The sequence below is a fragment of the Colius striatus genome, chromosome 1 (assembly GCF_028858725.1).
Source record: "Colius striatus isolate bColStr4 chromosome 1, bColStr4.1.hap1, whole genome shotgun sequence".
NCBI classification, from domain to species: Eukaryota; Metazoa; Chordata; class Aves; order Coliiformes; family Coliidae; genus Colius; species Colius striatus.
The window spans coordinates 98,426,286-98,440,957 of record NC_084759.1 but is presented as its reverse complement, the minus strand read 5'-3'; the positions used below and the strand labels follow the sequence as shown (position 1 = coordinate 98,440,957).

Below are 14,672 nucleotides of genomic sequence, written 5' to 3'. Positions count from 1 at the left end.
AACTTTTACCTGTTTTGGTCAATGATTATTTGCAATGACTTCCTCACTACTGCATAAAATACAAAAACCTCCTTACAGAAAGGGAACCTTCTGTGTGAAAAAGAGACTAAGCAGAAAGACCTTCAGAGAGGAATAAAGAATAGAAAATTGTGTTGTTATTTACTTCTTACTACTTTTGAAGCGCATTATAGCAAGACAGACATATTTTTGGAAGCAATTTGGAAAAATCCTGGGATTAGACCATGGCCACAGAAAAAAAACAGGCATAGGAAGTGAGGAAAAATGGCATAGTTAGTCCTGAGTTTCTGGAACAAAGAGGTGGGAGACAGAAAGGAAAGATGTGAGGCTGTGAAATTCCCATTTGATACTATCGGCAAAGGTACAGAGAGGGTATCTAATGAGAGAAAGAGGGTATTGTAGGCAGGATCATGTTAACAACACTGGGGTTTGAATAAATGACAGAGAAGTGTAACTGGAAACAAGAAGGACCTGAAGATATTTAAATTACCAAATAATTTCTCACTGTGTGGACTTAAACGCTAATAATAGTCCACCTAACAGAATTGTTTGCCGAAGTAACAGTATGTTACTCAAGGTAGGAGAGGTTTTGTTTCTTATTTGATGTCACATATTTTAAAAGGAGAATCATGCTCAGCATATTTGCCTATGGGGATTTGGTGTCACATTGAAGCATGCACCTTTCATTATTAAATTCTGGCCTTAGACAGCTTTCCAAAGGGAAAAAAAGGCTTGTGTGATTAAATGTGGGTATGTCTGTGTGCACCTCTCTGCCTAATAATTTCTAAACTTGGTGACTGAAATCAGTACATTTTGCAGGCTGGGTGGACAGATTTCACAAGTAATTAATTCTTTCTCCCACTGATACATGAAATCAGGCAGCAGATACAGAAATTAGTGCCCTGTGTGCCTCTGCTACAGGGAAAACTGTGGCAAGAGCTGCATTGGAAAATTCCTGCAGGACAGACACCATCAGCCAAGCCAGACTGCGGCCTGCTCCTGGCAGGTAACCTTGACACATGTGCTATACCGAGCTGCAACTAATTCCCCAGGAAACTGAAGTTCAGCCTGCCAGTCTGGGCAGCCATTTTTACTGCTCACCAGCACCTGACACAATCCAGCCAGCTGCTCTCAGCCTCCCAGCATGTCACTCAGCTGCAAGTGCCCTCCAGATGTCTGAAGTCCTTGTCATCATGTCCTGTCTTCTGGTTCTTGCTGCTGTCTAATCTACCAAGTTTGCTCCAGTGCCCTCTGCTCTTTTTCTTGGTCCCTACCCTGTACTGCTAACTTCCTGGCAGTCTGATTTTAGCCCCAACTCTGACCAGCTGCTTCACCTCAAACCTAGTACACTTCTCCCTCACTGATTTGTTGACCATTGCTCGGATCCTAGCATTAGCTTGCCTTTCATCTCATCTTACACTTCCCTGACTCCTGAGGATGATCCACTTTGATCACAAAACTGTTTCTGACTCCATTGGCACCAACACCAGACCTGGCAAATCCATGCCAACATCCCCTGTTTTATCTCCCAAGCACCCAGCTGCCCACAGCCACTCACACATCATGCTGGAGCAAGACTAACTGTGTGAGGTTGGTGTCAAAACTTATTCTGGGAGCAGGTACAGCCTAACCCAGCAGTTTCAAAAGACTTCTAGAGGATATTAATGTCTGTGCAGTTCAGTTGCAAATCATGGATCCACAAAACACAAACTTGCCTGAAAAAAAGTCTTCTGTAGCTCCTGCCTTTGTGAATCTATGGCTGTTTTGCAGTAAGAAACTTTCACTATTGTGATTATTTTATCAGTAATGATGGTGGAGTTGAACTGATAAAGGAAAACAAACACAGTTGGAGGAACCTGAATGACATGATCGAAGTCCCACAGGTTTCTGATTAATTGTCTCTGGCACCTAAGTAAACTACCAATTCCCAATTCCACATAAATTATTAAACTATTATGTAGTCACTTCAATAAATTATCCATGAGCAACATGAAATACTCCTCAGGAAAATAAGTGTTCACCAGCCAGTTGCACTGCTGAGTACGCAGGAACATTTCTGCAGTACATTCCGGACAACCAGTTGTGAGAGGGAAATTAAAATCAGCTCTCATTCTAGGATTATGCTGGATCTGTAATCATTTTCATGCCAGCAAATAAAAAGCTGTTCCTTAACTAAAACATACATTTAATCACCACACAAATCTAACACCTTATCTATCTCCCTTAGCTCATTGTCATGTATTTTGTAAGATCATCATTCATAATTTGCTGGAATTTATTCTATATTTGTTTTTAAAGGAAAGCTTTAACAACACTGAAATTTATTTTGTGTCTAAATTCCAAATTTTAGTCAGGATTTTCTGTACCATCAAAGAGACACAGCTGATATGGCAGACCAGTTCTAAACCTACATTTGAGAACCTCTATTCCGCTCACATCAAAAAGAAGCCAATTTGCAGGGAATAACGTGAAGAAAAATCACAAAGCTTAACTCAAAATATTCTGTGGTTTCTTATCCTGTTGTACATACCTTCATTTTCAGTATTGGCAGGAACAGAATCAACACCAAAGGGATGCCATGGCTGAAGGTCGTCTAGGCTGAATTCTCCATCCACTGGAAGAAGTTCAACCGTGGTCTTGGTTTCCGTCAATGAAGGCATGAGAGCATCATTTCCATAGCTGATTCTGGGTTCGCTAATCATATTGGCCAGAACATCATCAGAGTAGTTTTGTTCTTTCTGAAGTAATTCATCTGCAAGGAAATTTTCAATGCAGGAATTATATGACCGAGTCAGCATTTCTGAGGACATACCTCCAATGCTATTAAAGTAACAGTTTATTGTTACAAGATTCTGTTTTCTTAAGACAAACAACCCCATAAAAGCTTGTGATAGTCAAAACTCTGTGAAAAGTACGGCTAATAAGTAAGGCATTTTTTTGGAAACATCAACCAGAATTGTTCAATACCATTTCCTACCCATATTTCTACCACATAACAGATGACACGTCTGTACTTTACAAATCCCTGGGTTCTTCCCCAACACTTTTAAAAGAAGCACAAATCAATTCCTTTCATCTCAACATGTTCCCATAAGCCAACATGCAAGAGGCCTACAGGAAGAAATGCCTTTGCTATGTCCCCTTCCTCTTAAATGCTCACTATCAAAGCTCATCACAGCTTTCAAATCCTCAATCACTTCAGCAGTTACTGCATTAAATTAGCCTTACTATAACACACTGAATCTGAAGAAACAATCACTCTTTTAACATATACAACCTTGACAAGATACTGAAGCATTCGCTGAAAATCTTCAGTAGTAACAGACAAAGTAGTAATAGACAAGCAACCAGGACCTAAAGCTGCACAATATTATCTTGGTAAGTTTTAGTTTGTTCTTTTTTTTTTAACTTGAAGCAAGGTGAGTACAACCAAAACACTTTTTAGCTGCATCAGGTATATAGGATGGACTATCCTGTTAAAAATAAGCTTGGAGGTTGTGTGTGCTTCATTATTGCAACTCCATTCTCACAACAAAGTTCACCCCCTCTCCATATTCTCCTTCACTGACTTTTTGTAGGAGCAACATGTTATTTGCAAGTATTTTGAAGGAACTTGGTGCACAAGAGCACATTCAAGTAAGCAAGTAACCACAACGAAGATGACAACTGCTAATAATTCACCAATGTAATTAGTAAGCAGGTGTTAAAGAGCTAAATAGTTCAGATTCAAAGAATGTGAAGGTTACATTACTAGAGAACAAGTGCTTGCAAACACAAGCACATGCATGATGGCTGGATGATATGAAAGCTTTTATTAAGACTGACTTCTCTCCAATTCATTAAGGTCTCCCTGACTGTCACTGCTTCACATCCACACGTGACCCCTGTAGCAATTCTGGGACAGGAATCACCACTCTAGTGCTAGACCTTTAGGCCACTCCATAGGGGATCACATTTCCCAATATCATCAGTGAGAAAAGGCATCTAAATTTTCAGTTCTGTGATTTTAATTTGTTAATTTGTATGAATTACTAGGACACTACAAGAAAGCCAACATAACACTGAATTGTTCTTCCTTTCATGTTCATTTTATTGAAAACAATATTACTTTAGAAGGTACCTAATAAATCTACAGCATGGAAAGCAAGTCTAATTTTTGTCTCCCCACTGCACTTACATTAATCCTTTTACCAAATTAAAGTGTCTCCTTGTATTAGAGGAGAGATAGGTGAAGCACATTGATATTCTAAGCAGACTCTGTATCACATGACAGGTGTTAACTTTCATTAACTAGGGATGAAGAGACTTTACAAAAAAGGAGCTGGATGGTGAGCATGTTGTAACAGCAAGTCAGCACAGATCACAGGAAGGTGAGTATTACAACTCTGTTGAGCATCTTAGTGCCTGTAAGCCTTTTGGACCCAAGAACCAGAAGGGCTTTGAGGTACACGTCCCTCTATTTCTGTTGTCCTCCCTGCAGCAGGGGATCATGTGGGGCAGCTGTGGAAAGCTGCAGCAGCACTGGGGCTGCTGCGTCCCAATTGCCCCTTTTCTCTAGTTAGTGTCAGTCCTCCACAGCTCCTGTCTGCTACCTGCTGACGATGCACTGTTACCAGCAGACAGCTCCTGCCCTTGGAAAGGGACAAATGGTACATGGAGGGAAGGAGCAGAGGGAGAGGGACCTGAGCTCCAGCAGCAGAGGAACATCACCAGGGCTGGCATGGCACTCAGATAGTGAGGCTACAGTGCAGGCATGGTTAGGCCTGCCAGGCTGAAAGAGAGAGGGACACAACTCTAATCACAATACCATAATTATACCCCAATCCTTAAAGGCTGGGAGTGATGTGTGCACAAAGCCTCACTCTCAACACTACCCAACTCAGAGTATGTCGTCGCTGGTGCTTGCAGGCTCCATTGTTTCCCCTTCAGCTGTGGTGCACAGCACAGGCATTAACTGACTTGCACAATAGCTCAAGTAAGGCAGACAGATATTACAACCAACAGATTATGATCACATCCATTTTACAAGCAAGAGAAACAATGGCCAAAATGGATCATGCCCATCTGACATGATGAATCAGACACTGAAGAAGAGTGAGAAATTGGAAGTGTCTGGCTTAGAAACTGTGCTGGAGTCCATCAGACTGAGACAGCTGTGTCTGCATTGAGTAAATGATTTGCAAGTGATTGTTTCAATCTCTGAACTGCTAAAAAAGTTTGCCCTAGGATTTCCAGTTATTGACACTAGCTGGCAAAGTCCAAGATCAATTTTTCAGTGTTTATTTTGTTACAAGTATTGATGACTACTTGAATCATCAGTTACGCTAATGGAAAGCCATCCAGCTTCACTGTTACCCATCAATACAGTACTCCCTTTTCACAGTTGCCAACTCAATTCCCCTACCCTTCAAAAGACAATTCCCTAAATAAGCTGGGAGTACAGACACAGCTGGAGGCTAGGATGTGCATTCAAGACCGTTTCAGGAGTTTTCTTTGTGTGATGAATATCTTCATTATTAGGTGCTGAAAATAGAGATTCTAGGCTGCTCTTCAAAATTTCATCTCCCATTAAACCAACAGGACAAAAACTCCATGACAATCTTCCTATAATAAACTTTTTGTTGCTAGGTTTATTATCTCCTTGTAGCATTCTGCTAAGTCTTGCCACTGAGAAGAATAAGGAGGATGCTGGAACTTTTTGCCTCTCTGACAGCATGTGCTCAAAAGCAACCACGACCTTGGGAAAAACTCATCCTGAGGTTGGGATCTCAAACATTCCAGCAGCTCTGGATTTGGTGTTGAAGGAGCAGAATTCCTGCTTCTCCTTCAGGCATCCAAAGTTCTCCTCCAGGCACCCAAACCCTTTCTTTCTCAGGATGAGTGACATGATCACTTCTGGTACTTCAGTAAAAGACTTCTCAGACTTGTCATCACTTCTAAGAAAGTTTCACTCATTCTTGGTCTCACTGCAGGCATTTCCCTATGGGTCATTACTAACTCAGCAACAGCTTCTAGAAAAATGGAGATTAGTATATTTGGGGAACTAAACAGAAGAATGATAATACCATTACAACCTTCTTTCAAGACTATTATCCCACAGAGAAGCATGGAGCCAAAAGAAAAGAAGGAAAAGAAGAAAAGAAATAATGTTTATTAAAAAATCCTCTGGTGGATGCTGAACCGTTAGAAGCCATTCGTCCACAATAGCCCTAGATCACATTTCTACTTGTAAAGCTTTGCAAAAAGCTTTGCACTAGCAAAGATATCACATCAAACCCCAACAGAGGTGACAGTGTCTTACAGTAACAAAACCCACACTTAATCTAAACTTTATTTACTTCTTATTGGCAAAAAGCATGGTTTCCAATGTTGGACTCGGGGGCATACTTAGCCTGGCCCTTAATTGACATTGCTATAGTGACGGATATTTCATGTGGGACAGCTCTACTTTCTGCCCTGGAATGCCAGCAAGCTCTCAAACCATCATTTTCATTTATTTAATTATTTAAATTTTCCAAAAGTAATTGTAATATTTGTTTGGTGAATTTTCAAGGAGCCTATCTACTAGATGAAAAGCTATTACCACAGACCAGATGATCTGTAAGGGTCCTTTCCAACCCCTACCATTCTAAGATTCTACAATTATGTGCAAGACTTTTGAATTCACTTCAAAAGCAGCCTTAAAATTGGTAACTGTAATTTTGAAAGTTCTGTGAAGTAATTTAAGGTCCTAATCCAGATTAGAATCCAATTGCACCCAAAACATCTCGTCTAAATACTAATTAAGACATCATCAAATTACATGTCATAATTTTGACTCAGCACCAAGCTTACTTTATAAAATGACATCTACACAACAGATCATATATCGGTCCAACAAATACAGGTTTGCTCAAATAAACTGGTACAAATGCAGTCTTATCATATTCATCACCTTATCAGTGACCATTCAATCTGAACTGAACACTCGTTCCGTCCCTAAGTTATGGTTGCTTTTGAGCATGTGCTTTCAAAATCAAAAAATAAAAGCGTCATCAACCTTCACATTGTCCTCAACGTCAGAAATTAGAGTGCTTGAGTGCATGGCGATGGCTTAATTTGTGTGTGCACAGTGATTATCTTAAATCAGCGTGAAAGAAGTTTAAATCACGGAAATGCTGTGTGTCACAGGATTCACTAACAACATGTACACAGTAAGTTACTACAGTGCATGTGATGAGAGGTAACATGTTTAGATGCAGCTTTCAGTTGTAAACCCACTTTATGGGTTAATTCAAAATGTCACAGCTCATAATCTTCAACAGGAGCATGTGCCTAAAGGAGCTGACACAGTCAGGTTTTAACTAAATTTTCGTCTGCATCTTGTCAGCTGTATGAATCAGAACTCCCCTAAACTAGTAAGTATAAAATCAAGCCCTCCTTAAAAGCTTTGCCTTGGTGGATACTTTAAAGCAAAACAAACCTCAACCATTATTTACCTGTACATCTGCATTTATAACAGAGCTGTTACATAAACTGGTAGCAGGCTTGTAACTCAGTTATGCACTCCCACAAACTTGATGCAAATGAACAGATGTATTTCATGTTCAGAAAGCTCTTGTATTCTTCTCAGTATAAGTTCTACTGAGATGTGTTTTAAGTACAGTTTTTGTATTTTGCAGTTCCCTATATAGTATAAGTAGCACAAGTAAGGGTTTTATTGGTAACACTTTTGGTACAAAGGGTGCTCTGTACCTGCAATGCATACAAATTCAGAAAGGCAGTGAAGAGAGGCAGTGAAATCACTTGTATATGCTGTGGGTATCATATATGTAACTTACTGCATCAGGTAACAGTTCCTCCTCTGAGGTGACAGGAGAGAATACACCAGAAAATAACATGGATATTTTCTTCCATCCTCTGCCCAAGTCAGAGAAAATTTCAAACACATGCTTAAATTTAACCATGCTGAAATCTGTGCCTTACCACAAAGAGTTAAAACTCCACTGAATTTCACGTATATTGTTATTCTAAGGTGTTTTGCCGAACCAAGCATTATGTCATAATTATAACATTATCAAGCTGCAAAACACAATTATGTAGTATTCGGTGTTGAACTAATCTATTTGTATAACACAAGTCAAGTATAATTTAGAGAATAACCCTGATAAGAACTTTATTGAAAGTGACCTGTCTACTGGAAAGTGTGAAAGTGGCTTTGTTGTGCGCATGCTTTGAAGATGATGATAAAAGAGCAATATGCTAGATCATTACTAAGAAATACTGAAAATGAGCCTAACCTGCAATGCTCAGATCTACACTGACAGAGGAAAGTGACCACCCCACCAGGTTTACCCTTTCTTCTCCTAGTTAGCCTTTGAAATTATCATAGAACGGTAGGGGTTGGAAGGGACCAACCCCCCTGCAGAAGCAGATTCACCTAGATCAGGTCGCATAGGAACATGTCCAGGCGGGTCTTGAAGACCTCCAAGGAAGGAGACTCCACAACCCCTCTGGGCAGCCTGTGCCAGGGCTCCCTCACCTGAACAGTGAAATAGTTTTTTCTTATGTTTAAGTGGAACTTTTTGTGTTCCAGCTTCATCCCATTACCCCTTGTCCTGTTGCTATCTACTATAGCAAAAAGGGATGTCCCAACCTCCATAGGTGTTCTTAACTGGAAGCTTTTACAGTGCAATACATCTTTCTCAGGGTTAAATTTAGTCTGAAGGAGTGAGAACCATGGAAAATGGCATTTATTAGTTCTTATTTTCTGCCCTTTAGAGACATCACCATTAGGGCAAAAGTAAGTAGCAGTAGTTTTCAGATTTCAGAAAATTCTCCTGTGTATGAATATCTTGTTCAATAAGGCTTTTCCAAGTTCTCTGAAAATTAACATTTGAGGTATTATGAAACAGCTGACCTAAGATTTTTTTCCTACAAGTTAGTAAGAGAATAACCATCCCACAGCCTTAGACAACACCCTGTTGCCTATGAGCCAAGCTTTAGAAGAAATACACCTCTGAATTTAAGAATTGCAGCAATATTTAGAAACAGACTAAAAAGAACACGATTCTAATATATTATAAACTACCATTTAAATTTCTTTCCCATTTCTTCCTGCTTCTGCTCTTTCAGCATATATGATTTCAATTTTTTCCAAATAAATCCAAGCCAAGTGAGTCTTCTCCTGCAAGTAGGTATATCTAATAATGTGCCAATTAGATTTGCCTTGCTGACTATTTGTCAAAAATCTTCAAAAAACCCCAAATATGTTTAACTTCTATATAGAGCAATTGTCCTTCTAGAGGTAGATGATGTTGTAACAAGATTTCTAATAGTGAACAGTCTTCAAAGCATGAGAAAGCTTAGAATCATAGAAACATTTCATCTGGAAGAGATCTTTAAGATCATCGAGTCCAACCTTTGTCCCAGCCCTACCACTAGTCCATTTCCCTAACAACTACTAGTCCATTTTCCTAAGTGCAACATCCAATTGTCTCTTAAAGACCTCCAGGGATGATGACTCCACCACCTCCCAGGGCAGCCCCTTCCAATGCCTGACAACCCTTTCAGTAACAAAATTCCTGCTCATATCCAGCCTGAACCTCCCCTAGCGCAACTTGAGGCTCTTTCCTCTTGTTCTATTGCTTGTCAGTAGGGAGAACAGACTGACCCCCACCTCATTACAACTTCCTTTCAGGTAGTTGTAGAGACCAATAAGGTCTCCCCTGAGCCTTCTTTTCTCCAGGCTAAGCAGCCCCAGATCCCTCAGCAATTATGGAAAATATTTATTACCATGTAATGATTACTTTCAATATGACCTAGGTGTCTTTTTCATTAGAGAAGGACTTCAGTGCAAGCGTTGTTTTGTGTAAGGCTATGCAATTGCAGAGAGCTTTGAGGAAAGGTTCATGAGAATTTCCACATCACTTCATCAGGGAAGAACAGGAATCATCCTCTCCTATTTTTACAGCCCGCTATGAAACTCAAGGTCTTGATAATTTGTCTAAATTTGTAAGAAGGCTGCTATGACACTCTTCACCTTCAGTGAAAGAACATTATAATTATTATAGAACCTTAGTTACCTGACAGCTACATAAATTAGTTATTAACTAAAATTAAGTGTCAATATATGGCCATAGATGTGTGCACATTTATATTTTTTTAATATTTATCAGCCAGTCACGTGATTAATGACTGCATTTCCCCCTCAGTTCAAAGCAGAGAATATTAAAGGAAGTTTGTGGGATAAAGTACATCCAAAATCAGAAGCTTATGTTATCTATAAGAAAAAAGAGTTGTTAAATAGGAATTAAAGAACCCACTCTTCCTTTTCACAACTTAAAGCATTTTTGTCCATTTTTGTGATCTTCCTCCCTTCCTATCACCTCCTCCTTATTCAGTTTTGTTAGATTACTAATATTGGCTCAGAAAAAGGGTTCACTATTCACAGCCTCAAAAGCTCTGGATTAAAACACAGAAAAATGCTACTTGCATGTTATGGCACTCTTGGGAAAAAGTTCTGAATGATACCTAGTGAGCCCAACACTTTCAACATCGGGATCTCTCAGTCCTAGCACGTGGAAAGTTTCTCTCCAGGTAAAACAATGGCAAACTAACATTAAGTCACACAAGTAAATATTAAAAAATGCTTAGGGAAAAAAATGAACTTGAACTCTATACTACAATAAAAACCATGCATTGTATGTCATGATCCTGATCCACATAAGGCACTGTAACAAATTCCCCAGGTTTAAGTTGAACTCCACATTTAATACCAAATTAAACTATCACTAAATGCTGTAAAATAGGCTGAAGAATCTAAATTAAAACAAATAAACATCCCACTCTAATTGTCACTGACATTTCTGCCAGATGCATCATCACTCGTCATTCCCCCTGTCTTACGTAAAGCAGAACAAGCCAAGTACATTTCCATCCTAAATAAATAGGTTTTAAGGCTCATAAATGAAACTGCCCTGCAAAAAGCATTTATATAGAAAATTGCTACGGAATTTGTTGTTTTCTGAAAAGAATTATTTACTTTGTTGGTCTTATTTACTGATAAAAATGATAAGATCTAATTGCCAAACTTATAATCCACCGTAAAATCCAAAACTGCAGCAGCACTTGAAACTCTACCACTCTCCAGCACTTGAAAATAGTCAGTTAGCCATTGTTTTCTATAAACACTTCTAAAGGTCAGAGTACAAATATGTACTGAATTCAGAGACAGCTTGTAAATCATTAAATAATCCATTAAAAATACATATAAATTGGAACATTAATTTGTTGCACCTGATTCCCTTAGTCAAAACAGAGCATTGTTTGACTCACTTGTAACAGTTTAAATCAGAATTTATAAAAACTGAATTGTGCAGCACCTGCTCCTGATAAAATGTATATTGCCTATTTATTAACTGCAGTTTTAGCACTTGGTAGGTCAAATCTGTCCCGAGTTCTCCAAGTACTCCAGAGAGATGCATTTATTAAATTTAACAAATAGATCCATTGAGAGAGACAAGACTCATTCCGGTGGCTTTTACGACATTTTTCATATGCATGATCTAATAGAAGGAAGCAGAAGAGTGAAAGGACTGGAACTCTATTTAGCACTATTCAGGAAAATGCACTTTTCAATTCAATTTGGCATATGAGAATCACACAGCAGGAGAAAGCTGCGCTGATGAAAGGTTACTTCATTTTGGAATCCCATGTACATGGGAACTGTTAGGAGATTATTGCAATATTTTCACCAATCCATCTGTTCCGCAAAATCACATGTCCTCAGTAATTCTTTTTCCCTTTCTATCCTGATAGTAAGAGCTTGCCTAGGCAAGAATATATCAGACACTATTGGCCATAATGAGTAGCCACGAATTTTCACTCTGCACATCTGAAGAGCGTGTTATGCTTGAATAAAGCAAAGCTTAGAGCACATGGTTGGTATTAGATGCATATTTAACTCCCACCTCAGGATACCTGCCCATAGTGATGCATTTCAGATTTCAGTGTTTGAATTCCCCTGGCTAACAATTCTAGAAGCACTTGCTTCATAAACAGTAAAATCGGACTTTAAAAAAACTTTAGTACCATCACATGCTTTATTTGTTTTGTCTCAAAAACAAGTGCTCCAACTTTTCATTTAACTTAGACCAAAGAGACAATAGAGAGGGAAATCAACTCCAAACAGATGGCAATGAACAAATGTCTATGAGGTAACTCTGACCTACAATGTTTTTTAAAATCAAACATATCCAGTATACCGATTTAAGATAATACACACACTCCTATATATTCAATATTTTCATAGAACTGTAGATCCTACCAGCAGAAAGACAGAATTTCTCTGTCTTCTGTCTCCTTGATACTAGAAAATGACAAGTGAAATGATTAGAGAGTTAGAAGTTAAATCCTGCTTGACCAAGATAACAGCATTCTTTGAGGGCATAACTGGCTGGTTAGATGAGGGGAAAGCAGTGGATGTCATCTATGCTGATTTCAGCAAGGCTTTTGACACTGTCTCCCATAGCATCCTTCCAACCCCATGCACCAGTACAGGCTGGAGATTGACCTGCTGTGGAGCAGTACTGCAGAGAGAGACCTGGGAATGCTGGTTGATAAACTGAACATGAGCCAGCAATGTGCCCTCGTGGCCGAGAAGGCCAAGGGCATCCTGGAATGCATCAAGAAGAGTGTGGCCAGCAGGTCAAGGGAGGTTCTGCTTCCTCTCTACTCTGCCCTGGTGAGGCCTCATCTGGAGTACTGTGTCCAGTTCTGGGCTCCTCAGCTCAAGAGGGACAGGGAAGTGCTGGAGATAGTCCAGCGTAGGGCCACCAAGATGATCAAGGGACTGGAACATCTTTCTTATGAGGAAAGGCTGTGGGAACTGGGGCTGTTCATCCTGGAGAAGACTGAAGGAGGACCTCATTAATACTTACAAGTATTTGAAAGGTACACGTCAAGAGGATGGGGCAACACTTTTTTCTTTTAGTATACAGTGAGAGGACTAGAGGTAATAGACAAAAGCTAGAACACAAAAAGTTCTACTTAAACTTAAGGAAAAACTTGTTTACTGTGAGGGTGAGGGAGCCCTGGCACAGGCTGTCCAGGAAGGTTATGGAGTCTCCTTTGGAGGCTTTTCAAATCCATCTAGACGGGTTCCTGTATGACCTGATCTAAGTGGACCTGCTTGAGTAGGGAGGTTGGACTAGATGGAGGTCCCTTCCAACCCTTACCATTCTGTGATTCTGTGGAATCCACAGATTTCCATATATTCAGTCAATTAAAAAAAACCCCAAACAAAATAAACCCAGGAAAGAAATCAAGCAATCTTCAGTTTAATTCATTTTTTTCTTAATTCCAGGGTGAAAACCCATTGTGTGCGCAGAAGGTCACCTGTAAGGGGTATTTAAAAAACTAAAAAGTGAAAAAGATATGGTACCAGCTGCAGCTTGCTGCCACTGTGAGCCCAGGGTGGTTTCTTAATCAGGAACATTTTGTGAGACTCATGGTGGTGTCTACAAAAAAAGAACTTCAAGCTACAGTAACAGAAAGGGTACAGAAATGAGACTTCAAGAAGGATCTACCAATGCAAGAAAGAGCAGCCTAGCCTCAGATCCTGAAGAAAATCAAAGCAACACCTTTAAATCTCTCCTGCTAAAGGATTTATTATTTAAAACGTAAGATTTAAATACTTACTGAAATAGTAGATACCCAGAAAATTTAAAAAATTCCTTTGTTTATAATCTATGAGCCCATAGTTACCATCAGAAGTTCTGAAACTTGGATCATGAGACCAGATATCCTTACACGTGCAAGCAAAACAGAGTAGGATTTTTCAAACCAGAGGAAAACATTCTCTTAATAAACTTCATAATACCTTTTTATTCTGATGAAATTTCTGTAAACAAGGTGTCTCATATCTTTCCCTGATGACTAAGTCACACCAATCCAAGGTCATGTGAAGCCATTTGTCCTTTTCACAGTATCTTTAAGATCTGGAAGAAGCTGAGTCTTTCACTGACTAAAGTCATGTTCACAATATTTATGAGATTGAAAGCTGGCTTGTGCACACAAAAATCAGGATTCATCTCTTTTCTGAAGAACATTAGTGCCCATGACAAGACACAAAAGACCATTTAGCTACAAAAGAAGGGGAGGATATAGTATGCTACTAATAAAAGCATTTGAGAACATCAATGTCAGCAAAGTGCATTTATATCTATTTTAATCATCTACTATTCTCTGCCTAATTTTCTATGACAGTCAAACAATCTGGACAGAAAATAAGAGATGCTTAGAAGAGGAAAAAGTTGGAATTATTTCCAGGATTTTTTTTGCTTCTCTCCTAAGCTACAGCAAAGGACATTTTGTACTAGCACATAGAGCTGAGTTTGTAGCCTGGAGAAGTAACTGAGGGTCTTCAGCTCTTTCAAGCTCCCAAGTGGTGTGCAGAATTTACAAAGCCTCAGCAATACAGAACTGTCATTCCAGCTGGCAGCTAACTTTTCCTATTAAAATGTAACACACTAGGAGAGGACAATTAGTTCAACAAGAAGTGCAAAGTTCTGTGCCTGGAGAAGAACAACTCCATGCATCAGTATATGCTGGGGGGTGATCAGCTCGAAGCAGCTTGGTACAAGAGGATCTGGGGATCCCGGTGTACACCAGGT

At 39.4% G+C, this 14,672-nt stretch overlaps 1 protein-coding gene across 5 annotated transcripts in view; it reads right to left on the bottom strand.

Annotated features, from left to right (window-relative positions):
* The window catches only part of APP (amyloid beta precursor protein), a 220,629-nt gene that overhangs the window by 27,403 nt on the left and 178,554 nt on the right, over positions 1–14,672 (bottom strand). For all 5 annotated transcript variants that reach the window (XM_062002381.1, XM_062002400.1, XM_062002391.1 and 2 more), the window contains one exon: positions 2,549–2,770. In XM_062002381.1, the coding sequence (XP_061858365.1) occupies positions 2,549–2,770 (222 nt within the window). The remainder of the gene's footprint in view (positions 1–2,548; positions 2,771–14,672) is intronic.